Consider the following 20,164-nt stretch of genomic DNA (forward strand, 5'->3'; position numbering starts at 1 on the left):
AATAGGGTGATAAAATCCCAAAATGATGTTAAGCACTACATTATGTTAGGAATTTCAATGTTTTGGTCATATTTCATCAGGAGAATACTTTGGATATGACCACAGGTAGTCTGACTGAAGACAGTCACAACAATATCTACTTTGGTCTGTACATACATGTAGCTACATGTACATACTACAGTGGATAGTAGGGTTGGCTTCAGTCATTATTAGGTCAGAAAATTTCTAATGGGATTGTCATTGCCAGTTGACCTTCAAATAATCTCTCTTTACAAGATACTATGATTTACTTAAATAATTATGCTGTTTTATGATCATGAGATGGGTTTTTTATTTTTTTTACTTGACCATGGCCTCTACACCAAAGATGTTGTCGTCTTGTGAGGCTTAACTTATTTTGCTTGGTCGCCTTTCTGTGATATAAATGGCATGTGAAAAAAATTCATTAGTGAACATCATGGTGACGATTACCAGAAAAAGCCTCAAGAAGTTTTATATGATCAGATTATCAGAACAAACAATAAAACATGCTAACGATATACTTGTCTGAAGGTAATGCGTCTTTCAAGTGTTTATACTTAAGTTCGATGGGGCAGAAACATTATAACGAGTATGGAATGATTAAGATATACAAACGGCATTTACTGAATGAGCTGTAACAAAAATTAACACAAGGAGGAGTGATCCGTTTTGGAAATCGAAAGTAGAACAACCTTGACCTTCTCTGACATGAAATGGTTTCGAACGTAGACGTTTTACCTGTAATTGATATGACTATGAACAGCTAAAATTGGTTACTTAAATACAAAATTAATATTTAATTCGACTATTTTGTTATTTATTCATTTAATTTTGTAATTTTTTTTGTTTTATATTTTATACGAAACTAATTGTTCTTTATAGGCTACTGAATAAAATCCTGAAATGGCAGACGATTTTCCAACAGAGTTTGATTTCATTGTGATTGGCACAGGTTTACTGTATATTTAATCTATATGTTTACTAAGATTTATACATAATTAACTGTCTAGTATGACTATTTTAACTTGATGGATGTTTGGGGTTTAAAAATGTTTTATTTCCTGTCTTGTTGTCCGTGAAGATCTGTTACTTAGTTGTTCATGTCCAAAAATAGATCATGAGACTATTCAGATTGTACAGTAACATCCAAGTGTCATCTTATGTACAAAATACACATACCTTAATTTTGATTGAAATTATGGTTAACATCTTGCTAAAAATGTTTTATGAACTTATCCTATATTAAACTTTAAAGGCTATATCAGTATATGCATCACCTGTTTTCGCAAGTCACCTATTTTTATGAACTGTTTACATTTGTTAATTGCTGATCACTGTTGCTTCTGATCATGCAAACTGCAGCGCATGTAATTAACCATCTGCTAAACCTGTGAAATATTAAGACTAAGTATTTAGATTAATAATCCTCTGTTGATAAAGCAGATCTTCATTTTTTATCTTGAAGGCACTGTGATTTATCTCTTGTCAAGTATATAGTACCTCCATCTAAGTTTGTAGCAGTCTGCACTGTCCCTAATGAGGTTCATTTGACATGTGACCAGATAGCTGTCGTATTACTTCACCAAATATGTAGTAAAATTGTTAATTCACCAAAAAGAACCCACAAAATGAAAAAAAGTCCAATGTCTTTGAAAACTATTCATGAAGTTGTGAAAACAATGTCTAATCAATGTATCTGTACATGTAGCTAATTAATGTTCTGCTTTATGATAGTTATGTTTGACAATTCTCAGCTACTATAGAGGTCAACTGAATGTTCCACTTTCCACTCTTGTTTTTGAAGCTGGTATATAATCAAGAAAAAATGATAGATACCCCATTTCTGAAAAAAAAATCATACAAATTCTCTAAAAACAGCTTAGAAATATTACTGCTATTTTTTCCAGGATTACCAGAAAGTATTTTAGCAGCTGCATTTTCTAGAATTGGTCAGAGAGTCCTTCACATAGACAGGTATGATTCTCAATGTAACCAATAAATCAAACAATATTTTATGCAAGCTCAAGAGGCACCTCAAATGACAAATATTTTGCAAGATTCCTTTACTTGTACTTCATTTAACATTACATATTTTTGTTGCATTCAAGCTAGGCTTCAACTTATGAACATCTTTATTGAAATGTTTTGCCAGTTTTACTTGTAATAAAATGTGAGCCTTGTAATTGAAACAAACTGGTAATATTTGCTTTAGTTCACGTATAAGCAAGTTTACACAGTTTAAGTTTTTTTTTCATAGCAGGAAAAACTAATGCAAGTTGATAAGTTAGTATTTTGAAATTGCCACTGAAGACTGAAGTGTATTTTCTATGAAAAAGCTACATGTAATTTATTACAGAAATGGTTACTACAGTGGAAAATGGTGCTCTTTTAATTTGCATGCTGTGGATTCATGGCTTTCACAGGTAAAGGCATAATTGTTGGTAGGGTACAAATTTTCATATGGATAAAATTCTTGTTGTCAGGAATACTTATCTATTTGGATACAAAATTATAATAATAAATGGCATTTACAGAATTATATTATTCACAAACTAACGAAACTTTTCAAAACCATGTAATAAGGATAATCACAACATGCACAAATAAAGTTCTTTTACAGAATCTGTTGCTTTGAAAAGAACTAAAACAAATTAAATGATTATAGGAACTCTATGAATGTTCAGATACGCAACCCTCAGTGTTACGGTCATTTGCATTCTTTCTTTTGATTTAGACAAAAGGTGAAGATAATATGGAGTGCCCTGATGCTGAAACAGTCAAGTCACTTCTGAATGAAGGAGAAAATACAGTTGCTCTACAAGTAAATGACAAAAGTTACAGTCATTCCAACATTGAATTTCACATTGGGTAAGATGCCTTAAAAATAGATTATTGGATGGTTGCATTTTAGTAACATAGGGAAAACATTAACATGATTAACATAGTGCCAAAATCTATGCACTTCCCAAAAAGTGTAAAAGTATTCTTTGTGTTTAAAATTGATTGACTGCAATTTGTAAACATGATAAACCTTTCTTAATTCTGTGATTTATTTTTTTTTTGGTTTTTTTTGCTATTTACCTTCACACCAAACTTGAAAATGAAACTTATCAATCAAAAATATTAGGACACTACGAATGTTCTGCTTAAGTATAAATAGTCAAAGCCTTTCTAAACAGTAAAATTTCAACCAGTCAAACTGCTTGAAACAGAAAATTTGGCAGAAAAACAATGATTTGAAGGAAATCTTAATCTGGTTATTAAACAGTTAAAATATTTTACCTGTAAAATTGACTCTAATGATATTATGTCAATAATTTTAAGAAAGCAGTGACAGGGATTACCGTGTGCCATGCGCCATAGTCGCATTTCCTCTTAAAATGGCGCATTAAGTGCCTATTGTGCCGCATCATGTGCACCCATTAAGTTTCCATCATTGATGGTGGAGTATTGTCTGCTACTTGTGGCAGATGAAAAGGCATGAACATCTCTTTTAACATGGTTTTAATTAGCTACATGCGAGTGTTTTGATCGCCATGTTTTCGAGGGGATTTGAGGGCTGGGGAATGAAATGGTACTTTGTTGTGATTTGTTGAGACTGCACATTTTTCATCATTTACGCAATTGATATTGTATTTTTAAAGAACTTAAATAGTACGACAATATCAGAAACATACTGGCGCTCCCATTTAAAATTGAAAATGCCACCAAACAAATTTTTTTAGGCTTCACCCAAAACAAAACAAGTTATCTTTTTCAAACAAAAGAACATATTAATGTTGGTAACTAGAATCAAACTACAATTGCTGTAGAAACTTACTTGGCTGCTGGCAGCTGAACATAATTTTGAACCCTCTATTGAAAATGCTGATGATCCCAAAACCCTGCATAAATATTTCCAAGATAGATGGGCAAAATTTATTTGTAACTAAACAAAGAAATAGACTCTCAGCTAAACAACTTAGGGATCTGTGGACTATGACAAAGCACTGGACAATACATAAGTATAAATACTCAAACAACAGAAAAGGAAAGTTATCGGATTAGACAATTAATTGAAATTGACATATGATGCAGCTATATACAATACTGAATAACAAACATTTTAACACTTAATGAATAATTAATCTTCAGTGTAAATTAAAAATTTTTATACTACATTTTTTTGCAATATTAACACATAGCTGGCCATAGTTACTATTCCAAATTTTGTCCCATGGGTTTTTTAGGATGGCGCATTGAAATTGAAAATGTCCCATTGAAATGAAGGATAAGGGGGCCATAGTCCCATTGGCAAAATTTTAATCCCAATCACTGAAAAAGCTGGTTCTTTTCCTACATAAGAATTTAAATGTATTTTGAATCTTGGTAAACTGGACACCTCTCTAAACAAAACATATTTTAAATTCCAAAAGGGGTCCAGTGTAGACAAGTTTCTCAAACTAAAGGTAGCTTATAATATTGCAACATAATTTTAGGGATGATGACGTTAGCCAGGAAGTCGAGGCACCTGCACAATCTGACAAGGGAGATAACTCTAATATTCAGGAAGAAAGTGAAGACAATATGACAGAAAACATCACTAATGAAGTTAAAACTGAAAAGGCGCCCAGTGATGCAGACAAAACTGATGATTCTTCTGAACAAAATTCTACCCAAAAAGGAGATGTAGATGAAAATACTGTAAAGGATGAAGAAAGTAAAGATGAAACTGTTAAAGGAAAGCTGGAATCAGTTGAAAAGAAAGATGAAGTGACTGAGAAGGAAAAGTGGACAAAATCAAGATTGAATAATGAATGGAGAAAGTTTAATCTTGATTTGACACCTAAGGTATTCATGCATTGTGTTGAACTTAACCAATCATTGTTTCTTATTCATTTTCCATTGTATTGATGTATATTTCAAACTCCAACTTGATAACTTAGTCACAACTGTCAGGGGAAAAATAAATCCTCATAGAAATAACTTATCCATGTTACTATTAGTTTTCTTGACATACCTTTTGATATTTCCTTTTGAGTTATATCATTCTTATTTTTTGTATTATACTCCAAGAAGCAAAGGTTATGGGGTAATACAAATTATTGAAGTTACAATATGGATGAAGTTACATTAACAGCTAAGGTGCCATAAGGGAGATAATCCCACTTTAAGATTTTCACAGGCAATACATCAAGGTAGAGCAAAATACTTTTAGTAAGGTGCATGGGTATAATTTGGGAAGTGGATTTTACATAGAAAACCAAATGAATATAATGTTAAGGATGTTTGCTGGTCTCTTAAAGAAAAACAAGGATTTCACAAGGTTATGAAATGTTTTAAGTTCTTTCATGCTAGAACATTATCAGAAGAAAAAAATAGATGGGTCAGTGTGCTCATTTTGAGAGGTAAGCCTTTGAAATTTTTGGCCAGAAAAAAGGAATTTCTATAGATTTTCTATAGGTTTTTTTTTAGTAGGGTTTATTTTTATTTTAACTCTGAAAAATTAAATAGGATTTCATAAAAACTTCCATAATGAAATTAAGAAAAAAGTGGGGGGTGGGGGGTTCACTGGTAAAAAATATATAAATGCAGTGAAATGGATGAAACCAAGGAGTCAAAAAATCTGACAAAAATAGCTGAATATGACCAGGGAATATCCTTAAATAAATGTTACTTTCAAATATTTTTGCCTTTGTAACATACAGCATTTCTTGGGTGTCACATGATAGATTGAAAGCATTTCTTGATGCCTCTTGAACAGTTGACAGTTTCTGTCTTTTGATTTCAGCTTTTATACTGTGGAGGAAGCATGGTACAGCTGCTTATTACATCTGATATTGCCAAATATTGTGAATTTAAGACAGTAACAAGGATGCTTACTTTGTTAGATGGTAAACTTGAAAAGGTATGATTGTGGATTTAAAGGTCATGAATCATTGGAATTTAAATTAATAATAAAATAAGCAAAAATAGTATTTCTGGCCTTGGTACCACAAAACTGAATAAATTCATACATGTTTATTTATAAAATGTACTTACGTGTAACTTCCATGGTAACTCCAGACATAAAAAATAATTAAGTGTACTTGTTAACCCTTCCACATTAGGGGAAAGACTCCCACATAATCAATGAAAAATTTAGAATCTGCCACATGAAAATGTAAGAATTGTGGGCTCTTTTTTTGTTGTTAAAATTGCTATATTTTCTGTGAAAATACTGAATAATTGAAATATTTACATAAAAATCTCCCACATGAGGCAGTGTCATTGAGGAAGAATCTCCCATATGAACTGTTCCACAGGTTAACAGGTATATTTTTAAAGAATGTTTTAAGACTTACATGTAAATATTTTTTTTTGAAGTTTTGTTGCAACAGAACCTATAAGATACTTTGTCTCAGTCAGAGTTTTCTGTTAAAGTCTCACGAGTGCGACACTGACCCTTTACTTTAAAGATGTATTGTTATGGTTTATTTTTTAATTGTAGCATGTGGATTCTTCAGAAAGCCTACCTTAAGCTACCAGTAATAAGTCCATTAGTTTAATATATGGTATCAGTATGAGGACTCATTCAATTCTTCATTTTATAGGTGCCATGTTCTAGAGCAGATGTATTCAATAGTAAAGAAGTATCAATGTTAGAAAAAAGGATGCTGATGAAGTTTTTAACCTCATGTGCGGAATATGACAAAAACCCTACAGACTATGAAGGTATCCGTGACTTCAAATTGATTTTAGAAATGGGATTTTGGGAGGAATTCAGTTGTTGAACTGCAGCCTATTTCACACAATTCATCAGTGTATGACAATTCTGTTTTTGTGTCCTTTATCATGATAATTACCATATTTTCTGGACTATAATTCGATATGGAGTATAAGTCAAATTGCCTAATTTTGACCATAATCAATGAAAAAAACATAGAGAAGTTGAATTTGGCAGATAAGTTGAGGGTCAGACATGTGCATTTATATTGTAGGTAGGTGTCACGGAGATCTGAGTTGAGCAGTTTGTTTTCAAGAGCATATTATTCCATTGATGTTACTAATATTTCTGAATTGAATTAATATTTGTGTTTTTGTTTAAGTGTACTTTGTCCATGACTTCAATTTTTTTTATTGAATGGCGTGTCAATGGCTCTGAAGCCTTATATCATCAGGTATACGAAATTGTAAACATGTCAAACGTGGGCATCCATGTGTGAAATAAGTTTTCAGGGAGAAATTAGTTTGATAAATTGGTCATAATTACGAGCGGTAATTAATAAACAATATTACCTGGTATTATGAAATACAATAAAAAATAATTGTTACCTGCAAATTTGGTTGCAATTAGCCATTTAGATAACAATAGATTATCTAATTGTAATTTGAGCCACGTACAAAGTTGTTCAGATGTACGGTTAATGGGTATAAATTTACATATTAAAGGACCGGTAACTTCAGAAAACACAGTTAAAAAAGAGTTTTGTTAACATTTCTTCTAGAGTTTGTTTATATAGTTTAAAGGTTTCAAACTTTTTATTAATTCATTCATAAAGGATAGCGGCAATGATCGATAATATTCAAATTCAATCGCCTGTTTGAGTGACAGCTTTTGTTGATTGCTGTTAACCAAAAATTTTGAATTAAAGCAATCAAAAGTCAACTAAACTAATCTAATGAAATGCGTTGTAGATGACAATTTTTTCTTGAAAAATCCTGATATAAGTCGAAGTGGACAAAAAGTCGAGGCTGACACTTTGCTGAAAAAAAAATAGCAACTTATAGTCCAGAAAATACGGTATATTCTTTGAATGTGGTATTAAACAAAAGCAGTACTTATCCCTGTCCTTTCCAGCAGTTTCTGAGCTGATAAAGATTCTACTCTATAACAACAGCCTTTCCTTTATTAAAGCAATTGCTTTACAATTCATAAAAAAATGAATTGGGAATATTTATTTTAAAGTGATATAATGTAAGTTGAAATGCATGAACTGTATGTTATTCCACAGTATTCAATTTTTTTCAGATTTTTCAGACAAGCCTTTTACAGAATATCTTAATTCTAAAAAGTTGACCAAGAATATAAAGCATTATGTGCAGCATTCCATTGCCATGGCAACAAGTGAAACAACAACCGTGGAGGTAAATTTTATGTCTACAATATGTACCTTACATAAACAGTTGTCTTTCTTTTTTTTTCTATTAATTTTATCATATGAAAATTTTTCTCTCATTTAAGTTTTAATTGATATTATTTAAATTTAAATTATGCAAAAATCTCAGATAAAATAATTTATTTTATATACTGGTCAAGGAGTAGATCTCACCAACAAGTTATTCTCGCCAATCAATTTTTTGTCCTCTCCTGTGAAACAAGTTAATGCCCAAAATTTAAGACAAAACATCTAACAGATTGTCTATATTTTTCTTTAAAAAATAAGTTATTTTATTAGATTTTCGTTGAGGAATAAAATCTTGGTGAGCAGATTGGTGAGAATTGCTACTGTCTTGAAAATGGTGAGATTTACTCACTGACCAGCAGGTCTATAAGTTAATAATGGGAATGACTTTCTTTTAACCCTTATACTTGTAAGCTAAGCAGTGGAACTTATCAATTTAATTTAAAGATAAAATTATTAAAAAAGACAACAAAAAATTATTTTGGTTGCAATATACTTATTGAGTGTGAAATACTGTTGTGTTGGTATTTTCAGTGTGTAAACAATAAAGAATTATCATCAATTGATGTAACCTACATGTACACACCTGTTAACCTTTTGAATATTCAAAGAGGGAGGTTTCCTTCTTTTCAGCTTTTCGAAGAGGGAGATTTTAAAGTGTGAAGACCTTTTTCACAGAGGGAGACTGACTTAAAAAGACGGAGTCTCCTTTACATATCTAACACCACTGAAGTGGACATCAGTATTGTTTCTCTCAAAATGAAACAAAACTTCTTGGTCAAGTTTGTAGGTTATATCAATTAACAGTATTCTCCAATAGGTAGTTTTTTTTGTTTTCTAGGGATTAGCAAAGACCAAGAAGTTTTTACACTCATTAGGTAGATATGGAAATACAGCATTTCTATGGCCCTTATATGGTTGTGGAGAGCTGCCACAGAGTTTTTGCAGGTATTTTGTGTATTTGATATGAAAATAGTGTTTTAATTGTTAGTTGACAGTTTAATATGCTTATATTAAAACTTTGCCAGAGTTTGTCTCAATTACATTTCACGGAATTATGAAAAAAAATGACACATGGTCACATCCATAGGTAAAAACTAGTCTTTACCCCTTACAGTTTAAGTGTAAGTATTTGTAAGAATCAGACAAAAAGGGAACAATCTGAAACATGCCTGTCAAAGCCTCACAGATCTGACAATGTAATATCACTCAAGGATATTTTGTCTGTTTGAAAAGACCATTATGTGATCTCTGCATCACTGGCTTTGCTCAGAAATTTTTCAATAGAATGTTAGAAAAATGAGGTTTTCAGCCGGGTTATCTGCCCCTGAAATGTTCATTTTCAGTGCATTTCAATGAAATTATAACTCAATTTACCAACATGTTATGGAAAATCTTGTCTGTGTTCCTTGATTCTGATGGTGCAAATAGTCAAATTACACTGTCAAAATGATGGGTTTTTTCATACCATGTTTCTCCTACTGCCTGATTCTTACATGGGCTGACACTTAAGCAATTCTAAAGTGCTCAATACAGTAGAATAAACAGTTTGTGATTAAGAAAAATTTTTAGCTGTTTTTACCTCCTTCTTGACTTATCAAAATGTGGAATCATATCGAAATAGAAAAAGCTGATCTGGTATCGATTTCCAAGTCATAATTTGAAAGATTGTGCTGGACCAGTGCACTTGTGGATCAGTATCCCTTATTAAATATATGAAAAAAAATCTTTCTTTTTCCATCATTGTTAATATTTACTCATAAAATTTCAAAGTATGTTGTGGTTGAGATATTGTCATGGAAAAAAGATTAGTTGAAGGCATGCATTTTATGCAATTATCAATGTAAAAAAAATATGCAGAGGGAAAAGTAGCATGTGTTTTTGGGAGGAAAGTTATATCATTAAATTATACATGTACAATATTGTATTTTGTTTTGTAGAATGTGTGCTGTATTTGGTGGTGTATATTGTTTAAAAATGTCAGCCAGTCATCTGATTGTTGATAAAGACAAAAAGTAAGGCAGCAAAATTTCTTGAAAAGTTTTAAATTCAGAGAGCTTTTTTGGTTTTTTTGCACCCTAATGCAATGTTTAGATTTCAACCAAAGAAGGACATGTAGATATGCACATGCTATACCCATCCTTTTTAATGTTTAGGGTTCTATATTATATTAAAATTCAAAATAGCATAAAAAACTAAAGTAGCAAAGGTTCTTCTATGATGGCCAAATATTGAACAAAAAGACATGAAAATCTCTAAATGCACTTTTGATAAATCATTCATCAAATGGAAAAACAGATGGTAGTACAGTCAATGAAGTGATCAGAGCAACGATTTGATGGATCGATGACCATAGACTGATTGATCGCTGACGGATCGATGACCGGTGACTGATCTGATCACAATTTTGTAATATGACATAAGATCTGTTTTAAATAAAATAAATGTACAATAAAAGTATAAATTGATGTTTAAATATATAACATTATGTAAATATGTGTAAAACTGACAAAGAAAACAACAAAAACCGTAAAATACATTGACCATTCTGTGGTCACGTGATGCGATCACCAGTTAAGTGCATCGGTTTGACGCATCAATAACTGACCGGAAACTGATCTGTTATCAATGACCGATCGCAATTTTTGTTGCACGGATCAGTTCAGTCACTGTATACAATTATATGTCCTTCAAAAGAGAACTGTATAAAAAGTGGATGAAGAGACAAGTATTGATCCCATCAATTCTTTTAGAGACATTTTAGTTCCAGATTCTTTAATCTTCAGACTTGTTTAAGTTATCTTTCATTCCGAGGCAAACCACTGCATGTATATTTTATATTCATCCTTCCATTCATTTATTTTTATTTATTAAAAAGAAATGCTTTTTTTCAAAATATGTACAATAAATACAATTCTAATGCCTGAGAAATGTCATTTATCCTTCATGATTCTTCTCTACTTTTAGATGTACTGGTGTAATTTCTACTGATGGGAAGAAACTTTCAGCAAAGTAAGATATTTGTATAATGGTCAAGGAAAGATATAGTATATAATATATCCGTTCTACAGATCTTTTAAGATAAATGCACATGTATACAGATCTTTTAAGACAAATGCACATGAATGTCCCATCAATGAAGTTTTTTGGACATTATGCATTAATCTAAAGTTATTCGTGCATTTTATTTAGATTTGCTCAAAAACTTTTCTTTGTGGGAATTTTTTTACGCTATCAGAAAATTTTGTACACTTAATTTACTGCACTTTACAGATAAGGAGATACAACACTACTTTCTATAAAGCCAATATTTTTTGTTAACAATACAATGATATTTTGGTACCCATAATAGTTGCTATAACCATTATAACTCTGTGAATTACCATCAGTCTGTCTCCATAATTTTGTTTATTAAAATTTTATGAATGGGCCAACTGAGATGTATTGCATTTAATGATATGTCTTTGTTAAAAAAGTTGTGGAGGGATTAGTATCTCTTTTATATGTTTGTCTGTCCATGAGTCCCTTTTTTGTCATTACATCTGCTCTTAAACTACTGAACAGAATTTCATGAAATTTAGTATGTAGTATGGACACTATGTTTGTTTCCTATTTAGTTAGATGGTTCGTGAATATTAAATCTTTGATTGACATTCTCATTATTCATTTCTTTGATATTGTAGTGAATAGTACATATTAATTGAAGGAACAAATTGTTCATGTATCTTCAGGCATGTTATATTGGAAGAATCGTCAGTACCAACACATCTTTTTAACTCGTCTCATAAAAGGTATGTGGTTCATAGTGTATTAGGCCAAAAATATTATACGACTGTTTTTTTTGCTACCCTACCTACCCTTATTTTTTTTGGCCTACCTTGAACATTTTATGGCTCATGAATTCTTAAAGTCTAGATTGTTTCCCCATTAGCTCAAACAAGACTATTATTATTTTTGGCCTGAGAGTAAACCCTTGGATGTGTTTTCATATATTAAGGTTTTATAGAAAAAAATTGTCACATTAATTTTGACAAATTAGGGCTTTGCCATGAGGGCATTTTCTTTTGTCCGTGACCTCACCCATAAAAGCAATTTTAAGCTAAGTCTATGTATTTCATTCAGTTTGTCAAGAGTTTTGACAACCAGCCATGCATTCATATATGAAGTGTCTTCTTTCTGCTCCTCATATATGAATGGAACAGGCCTTAGTTGTTAAACACCATTCTGAATAGAGCAGTTTCAGTAGTTTGGTAGTAGCATACTTGTCTTGATCGCAGTTAAGATTGTGAAATCGATACCAAACTTTAAAAATTGATAGCCACTGCTTCTCCCGAAGCATACTGTAAACAGAATGACATATGATTTGCTTGGAATCCTAGCCTAATTGCCACTAAACTGTATAGATATTTCAGAAAATACTTAATTTTCATGGAAACTCCAGTCAAAGTCCTTAGAATTTAAAGTGTCATAAACAATTAAAATTTTTCTCGTACTTTAAGTAAGTGTTCAAGATTTGTGCCACTTAAGCCAGATTGGGGGGACTTGCCTTCCTGTAGGCTGTTTTGTATGCTTATGCCAGCTCAGACTTGAACAAAGGTGGGTCTTTTCCATTAAATTTATGTTCTCCATAGGGTTTGTAAGTCTTGTTCTAATTCGTTTTCCTTACTGGCATTGCCAATATAGAACACACTGAAACCTTAAAATTAATCTGCATTGTATTGTTTACTTCTGAGAACTCGAAATGCTGCATTACAATGCAAATCCTTCCATTTGTTGTTTTCCTGTCATATTCATCATGTAGAAGTTGATATTTTTTTTCTTCAATTTTTTACACAGAAAAATGTTTTGCCTTTAATGACAAACTCCAAACTCCATGGACGACAAACTTCATGCATTTGAATGATAGATAAGGACCAATTCTCGTGAAAACATGGATAATGTGAAGAGACGTATGTTTTGTCTTGAATTAAGTATTATACTACAATCTATCATATTTAGATAAGCAGGGTAAGATAGAATTTGAGTTTTTTTCCCCAATTTTTAAAAATCTAGTCATATGTCTAGCTACAATACTAAAGTTCATGAATATTTTCCTTGCAGATATTTGTCCAGAGCAGTATTTGTTACTGATAAAAGCATGTTGTATGATGAATCACAACAGGTATTTTATATATACAGTTTTACTTGTGTAATTTAACATGAGGATATTGAAGTGTTTTTTCTTGCAAATTCACATATTCTGCTTTTAAATATCAATTTTTTTTCTGTATCAATTCTTTAATTTACTGAATGTTTACTTCTTATCTTTTATGTTGTCTTTGTATCAATCCTGTGGGGATCTGAGCAATGGCATAAACTTACCCCTTTTATTAAATCTTTATTTTTATTCGTTTTTCAAATATCAGAATTTTACAATCCTCCCTCTGATTTGAGAGGTGCCATGTTACTTATGTTATTGAATTATCAAATTCTTTGTCACTCATGTGTAGACGTTGGTTATTCATTCTTTTAATTTTTCGCAGACCATACAATGTAATTCATATTACATTTCAATTGATGGGAAAAAATAATTTAAAAAAAAAGGAAAATACTTCGACAACATACCCTCAAATTGATTTCCAAATCTTTACTGCAGTGAATGTAAATTAGAATTTACCCATTTTTAGCTCACCTTGCCAAAAGGCGTCCGTCATCGTCATTAACAATGTTTCAAAACTCTTCTTCTCTGACACCACTTGACCAACTGGAACCAAACTTGGTATGAATGTTCCTTGGGGTATTGTGCATAGAACTGTTGTGGGGATTTTTGCAGAAGCAGTAGTTTTTTGCATATATCTCCAAAACCGTTACGTTTAGCCATATTTTGACTGAAGTGAAAATGTTCAGCATGATGAGATCTATCTATGGTCAAATTTTCATTTTGATATATGAAGCCATCTTGGAGTTATTGCCCTTTTTTGATGTTTTTTTTTTACTATTTTGAATGTTATTTCTTTCAAAAATCTTCTCTTCTGACACCACCTGACCAACTGGAACCAAAATTGGTATGAATGTTCCTTGGGGTATCGTGCATAGAACTGTTGTGGGGATGTTTGATCCATCGAAAAACATGGCCGTTACTAAAAATAGGACATAGGGGTCAGACAGTAGTTTTTTTCGCATATTTCTCCAAAACCATTAGGTTTACCCGATTCTGACATGGGGTAAAAGTGTTTAGCATGATGAGATCTATCTCTGGTCAAACATACATTTTAATATGTGAAGCCTTGTTGGAGTTATTGGCCTTTCTCAATGTTTTTTTGCTATTTTGAATGTTATCTCTTTCAAAAATCTTCTCCTCTGACACCATCTGACCAATTGGAATCAAACTTGGCATGAATGTTCCTTAAGGTATCGTGCATAGAACTTTTTTGGGGATTTTTGATATGTCGAAAAACATGGCTGCTGTTACTAAAAATAGAACATATAGGTCAGACAGTAGTTTTACGCATGTATATCCAAAACCATTAGTTTAGCCAATTTTTTTCAATAGCTGAAATGATCCTTATTATTAGGACTACAAAGGTCTTCAGGGATCAAAGTTGTCAGATTACTCCTTGTAAGAGTTATTGCCCTTGAAAGGGGAAAACTGATGTCTCTTTTATTTTTTTTACAGTTTTCAGCTAATATCTTGAAAACTATGATTGATTAAAGAAACTTTCAATTGTTGAAATGATCCTTATGATAAGTCCTACCAAAGTCTTCTTGAGTCAAAATTGTTGGACATTTTCATGTTAAATTTATTCCCTTTGAGCAATTCAGGCTCCTGGGAGCCTCTTGTTGTTTACACAGTGTATAATTTGTATGTTGTATTTATTTTAATTACTTTAACTTAACTTTTTACAGCTGTCAGTACTGCAGATTCCTGACAAAGATGGTCGGTGCATGACAAGGATAATTGAATTACCCGCCTCATCTATGTCTAGTCCTCCTCCATTACGTGAGTTGTTATTTAATGTCTCAATGGACTGATAGTTCTCAACTAAAAAAATATCTGGGTTTTTAGGCTCTCCCACATCTCTTTTAGTTGCTTTTATAACCATTTTTATTGTCTCATCAATCACAAGAAAACAAGCATTTCCCTAGTATTTTTTTATTGCTAGGAACAATATTAAAAGCACCCACACCATATTTTATGGGCAGTTAAGGATAAATAAAATGCCTCTCTCCTCAGTTATTTCGTAATTAATAGTCAAAGTGCCGTGGAGTTAGCTCAGAATGGCCTAAAAGTTTTATGCCACCAACATACAAAGTGGGAATTGTTTGATTTTCGATAGTGTAGTTGCATATTGATTTGTATCATACTTGTTTCTCATTTTCATTTGAATTGAATATTTCAGGTTACGTCAAGTGAAATATCATTTTCGTCTCAACATATTGTCTTATTTTTTTTAACATGATTTTAACTCTATAATTAAAAAAAGTCTTTCTGAAAAAATTATTTCATTATTTTCTTATTTGAAAGCAATCTTTTATGTTTTTTTTCTGCATTAGATAATTTTTTTATTGTAAAAGTTGTGACTTCTAGATCATGTTTTCTGTTTTACAGATGTTGTCCATGTCACAAAAGTGACAGAGGATGGAGTTAGCCCTCCTGAATCTGATTTACAGGAAACTGTTAATACACTTTTCAAATCTGAAGCTGAACAAGGTATGAAACATTTGCCAATTTGCTTTCTAAAGTTCCACGAGTAGTGAATTGTAAATCTTGAATTAAATTAAGTGGCTCTCTCCATATACGTCAATGCAAAATTTTGTGGCCAAAATTTAGAAAAGCATTGAGAATTTCCCACTATCTCCTACTTTTGAAAGGATTGGTTCGATTAATTACAATTTTTGTCCTTTTATTAATATAATGTAGAAGTAAATGAAGTCTGTTCACACAAAATCTTTGTTTATCACATCCATGTAAACAAAATACTTACAAATCAAAATTATTTTATACGAAACTTTCATGATTAAATTCCATTCATTCTCAAGTTGAATAATTATTGCCACAAATTGTTTATTTTGACATACAAACCATTCTTGTTTCATAGATGACAGTAAACCCAAGATAATGTGGTCACTATACTTCAAGAGAGAATTTTACAGTGATGTTACAGTAGATAGAACAACAGTCCCTGATAATGTGATTGTTATACCTGGTCCTGGACCACAGATTGATTTAGATAAAGTCGTAGATCAGGTGAGTTTAATGGGTTCTTACATCAGTCCCTTTTAAATATCTGGATCTTAAAGACAAGACTTTAAGAGAATTTTACAGTGATGTTACAGTAGATACAACAACAGTCCCTGATAATGTGATTGTTATACCTGGTCCTGGACCTCAGATTGATCTAGATATAGTTGTAGATCAGGTAAGTTTAATGGGTTCTCACATGAGTTTGTTTTGAAGATCTAGAAATTCTTCCATGGATGTAAGATTTAGTTTTTTGCAGACTGCAGGGCAGTGGAAAGAGTGAATTGACAATGAATTTCTCTCAGCATTGGAAGAAAATTTCAGAGTTCCATTAGGAACAAGTGAAAGTAATCATTTCTTCCAAAAATACTGTATATATGAGTAGTCTACCTATAGTCAAGTTGGATATCATCATCATTGTGTCGTTACATTGCAGAATCACTTATTGCTGGTATTGTAATTTGTGATTTTGTAAACATCGTCTATGAAGTACTCTTCCTAAGTTTCTATGAACTACTGTGAAGATATTATTATTTGTGGGGTACCAATTTTTGTTGTTTTTGTGGTTTGCTAAACCACAAAATTTGGTTCCCAATGAATAGAAATTTCCCGTTCATTTGTATGCCATAATTCTCAAATCCAAGAAATCAAGAATCTACGAACTGGTCATTGCCCCCTAAACCACGAAAATTGGTACCCTCAAATAAAAGTACTTGCACAGTATGTTGCCCTTAAAATACCTATGAAACACACATTTTTATATGCTCACCTTATCTTATAATATCACAACAGTTTAAACAAACAATTTATGTATGTTTAAAAGTCTGAAAAAAAAGATTTTAGTGTTTTGGGTACATGGTATTTTAAATTATTTAAATCCAGATGTTATCCTTTCAGACCAAAGAAATATTTGAGCAGCTGATGCCAGGTGAGGAATTTTTACCACGACCTCCTAACCCAGAGGACATTATATATGTTGATGATGCTGAAAATACTGTTGCAAGTGAATCTAACCAATCAGATTTTACAAATAATGCTGACAACCAATCAGAAAGTGTTTCTACAGACCAATCACAATCTGATAATACTGACCAATCAGATTTGAATAGTGGTCAATCTGAAAAATCTGATGTTAAGAGTGACCCATCTGATCAATCGGATTTAAAGAGTGATCCCACTGATCAATCAGAAAGTAAGGATCATTTAGTAACAGATGAACCTATTGAGAAAAATTTAAATCCCACTGATGTCACCAAAGACAAGGAAGAAGATCAATCTTAGTTTATCTATGATTTGTAAATGTCATGTATGTTGGTTTTGTTTCATAGTTATCACATTGCCCATCTTAATCTTGATGGTCCATTTTTGATTTTACAATGAATATGGTACTGTTGTAATTGTGAATGTGTTTGCTTTAACCCATTCATACTGAAATGATCTTTTTGGCACCCTCATCCCCAGGCTTAAATTATTCTTTAAGCACCCTTGTGCACAGGCCGAAAGCTAAGTTTTTTTTTCGCATGTGGAAAATTTTGCATTTTTTCTTCAAAAGCTGGGTGCAGTTTTTTTTCATAATGTAGTTTTTGGGCTAGACAAACGGTTCAATGAATAAGACAAAGATGAAATACTCTATTTTATCTTCGTAAATATTTGGCATGATTTAATTTTCGCAAACCAACTTAGACCATGAATATGGTATATACAACAGTATATAACATTGCTCTCTGTATTTAGGCTACATTTATCAAGTTTTAAGTTCACTTCTATATTGCATTTTCCTAAAATCTGGGTATTCACTGAATTATTGTGTGAATATTAGCATAGAAATCTGGATATAATTGGAGTGCTAGATACAGATCCTCAGGGTTGGGATCCAGCATATCCTCCCTCCAAATTGGGTTCAAAATTTTTATTTTTATTTTATTTTTTTTTGCAACCCCAAAAATGTTCATGCTTTGATCCACTTGGTCTTTAATACTAATTAATAGTTATGGCTGCTTAACCAGAAATCATGGATAATATATACATGTTCCCTTACTTGCTAACTGGTGAAGTAGGTGTTTTGTATGATATTTATTATGGGATGATGCAATAATTGTTTTTACAATATAAAAAATATTGTTCTTTTTATTTACCATGTATTTCATGGTGTTAAGGCCAATAAGTGTTACTTATTGAATGAATGATCTGGACAAAAGTGTGAAATGACATGTTACTATGTATAAGTAATCAGTTGTCAGGGTTTGACACTAAATTCATTTGTTTGGTGGTGAACAGGGCTACTTCAGAGGTAAAACAGGTAGTCCGCAGAGGGTAATGATGGTTCTGTTCTTACATTTTATGAAAAATATGACAGAATTTAGATAGCCCATAGGACTATCTTCAACATTTTTTAAGTAGTTCTCTTCGAAATTAGGGTGGCACAGGACTACCGAACGACTATTAGTGTCAATCCATGGAAGTACTTGTACAAAAAACGATACATTGTTATACTGGTAATTGATGTTTTTTTAAGCTCAATTTATGAAAGAATATTAGTTAAGGAGGTAGACCAAGGGTAAGGGAGATAACTCTTGAAACAGTGATATATTTGTATCATATTCAATTTCACCAAAGCCTATCAAGCTTTATTTGAAACAGAATGAAATCAGTCTATGTTACTTTGATGCTAACACAAGATTGATGTGAAATACTGAATACAAACATTGCAATGATTTGTAAGAGTTGTATCCCTTACCCAAGGTCTACCTCCTTAATTTGTACATTTTTTCTGCCTCACTAAATTGGTGCTGTAGTTGGAAAATCAACATTGCATTTAAAGTTTTGTGAAATTAAATGTACCGGCTGCACTTGTTGTAATTGTTCAAGTACATGTACATTAATATGTAGTTTTTTTTTCCTGCCATTTTTCATGATGGAGATTTATGATCATTGAATACATACAAAACATTGTATGTATTGTAATTCATCAACTCATTTTCTCATAAAAGAAATTAAACATAGATATGAAATAAATTAAAAAAATGAAGAAAACAGCAGGTGTTTTAATTACTTTATATAGAGGTAATTCATAACAAATAACGTTGGATTATTGGATTATGCATAATCAAACATCAAATAGCACTATCTAATTCAAATTAAAAATATATATATAAGACCATTGACAATTAATCATACGTTCCTTTTTTTAAATTTGTGATGTTGATTTTAAGTCATTTATTTCATTCTTTTTCTTCTTCAGTAAAATGGGAAAAAAATAATAAAGTACATTATTATGGAGTTTTTGATAAATAAGATGTTAAGTAGCACTCCAGCTAAGAATCATGCAAAATGTGATTCATGGGTAAAAAGCCTACATATTTTTATTTTTGATATTTTGTTTGAAATGTCATAGTAAACAGAAAATAACATTTGGTTTTTCATATAACCCATGCTCTTAGGAGATAAAAATTGTATAGAATGCACTGTAGAATTCAAAAGTAAGGGAGATAACTCTGTAAATGGCACTCAAATACAATAGAATCTATTGGACTTTTAATGTTGATTATCTCCTAAGAGCTGGCAGATTTGAATGAATAATTACAAATTTCATAATATAGACCCATAAAACAACTTTATTACAAAAATAAAAATATGTAGCCTTTTTTGGGGTGTATCACATTTTTCAGATTTTGCGTGGTTCTTACAAAGACAGCTACTTAAAAATTAAGAAGCAACAATCTTAATAAAAATCTTGATAAATTTTATATTTGTTGTCTCAAGAACGAGTCAATAATTT

General features: G+C 31.6%; 2 protein-coding genes across 3 annotated transcripts in view; one reads left to right on the forward strand and one right to left on the reverse strand.

Moving 5' to 3' along the window:
* The window catches only part of LOC148605260 (TBC domain-containing protein kinase-like protein), a 31,095-nt gene extending 30,371 nt beyond the window's left edge, over positions 1–724 (reverse strand). The window contains exon 1 of one of the 2 annotated variants that reach the window (XM_088548080.1): positions 646–724. The gene's annotated coding sequence lies outside the window, so the exon portion shown is untranslated. Of the gene's footprint in view, positions 1–636 lie in introns of both variants that reach the window. The other variant, XM_088548081.1, reaches the window with a different exon arrangement.
* Positions 725–899: 175 nt separating this feature from the next.
* LOC148605261 (rab proteins geranylgeranyltransferase component A 1-like) lies at positions 900–20,132 on the forward strand. Its single transcript, XM_088548093.1, has 17 exons — positions 900–973; positions 1,929–1,995; positions 2,378–2,444; positions 2,756–2,889; positions 4,500–4,851; positions 5,792–5,908; positions 6,594–6,714; positions 8,012–8,127; positions 9,007–9,113; positions 10,106–10,180; positions 11,133–11,177; positions 11,897–11,956; positions 13,266–13,326; positions 15,051–15,144; positions 15,754–15,855; positions 16,244–16,392; positions 17,284–20,132. The coding sequence occupies exons 1-17, from the start codon at positions 925–927 to the stop codon at positions 17,665–17,667; spliced, it is 2,100 nt and encodes a 699-aa protein (XP_088404219.1). The 5' UTR covers positions 900–924; the 3' UTR covers positions 17,668–20,132.
* The last annotated feature ends 32 nt before the right edge of the window (positions 20,133–20,164 follow it).

This window comes from Perna viridis, chromosome 10 (genome assembly GCF_037379345.1).
Source record: "Perna viridis isolate PV_CMFRI_1.1 ecotype Kerala chromosome 10, ASM3737934v1, whole genome shotgun sequence".
NCBI classification, from domain to species: Eukaryota; Metazoa; Mollusca; class Bivalvia; order Mytilida; family Mytilidae; genus Perna; species Perna viridis.

What these genes read in the sequence shown, in the direction of transcription:
- LOC148605261 (XM_088548093.1), top strand. Translation starts at nt 925, where the DNA reads ATGGCAGACGATTTTCCAACAGAGTTTGATTTCATTGTGATTGGCACA. An exon ending in TAGATGGTAAACTTGAAAAG is followed by an intron (nt 5,909 to 6,593) that starts GTATGATTGTGG and finishes TTCATTTTATAG; the next exon opens with GTGCCATGTTCTAGAGCAGA. An exon ending in CTGCCACAGAGTTTTTGCAG is followed by an intron (nt 9,114 to 10,105) that starts GTATTTTGTGTA and finishes TTTGTTTTGTAG; the next exon opens with AATGTGTGCTGTATTTGGTG.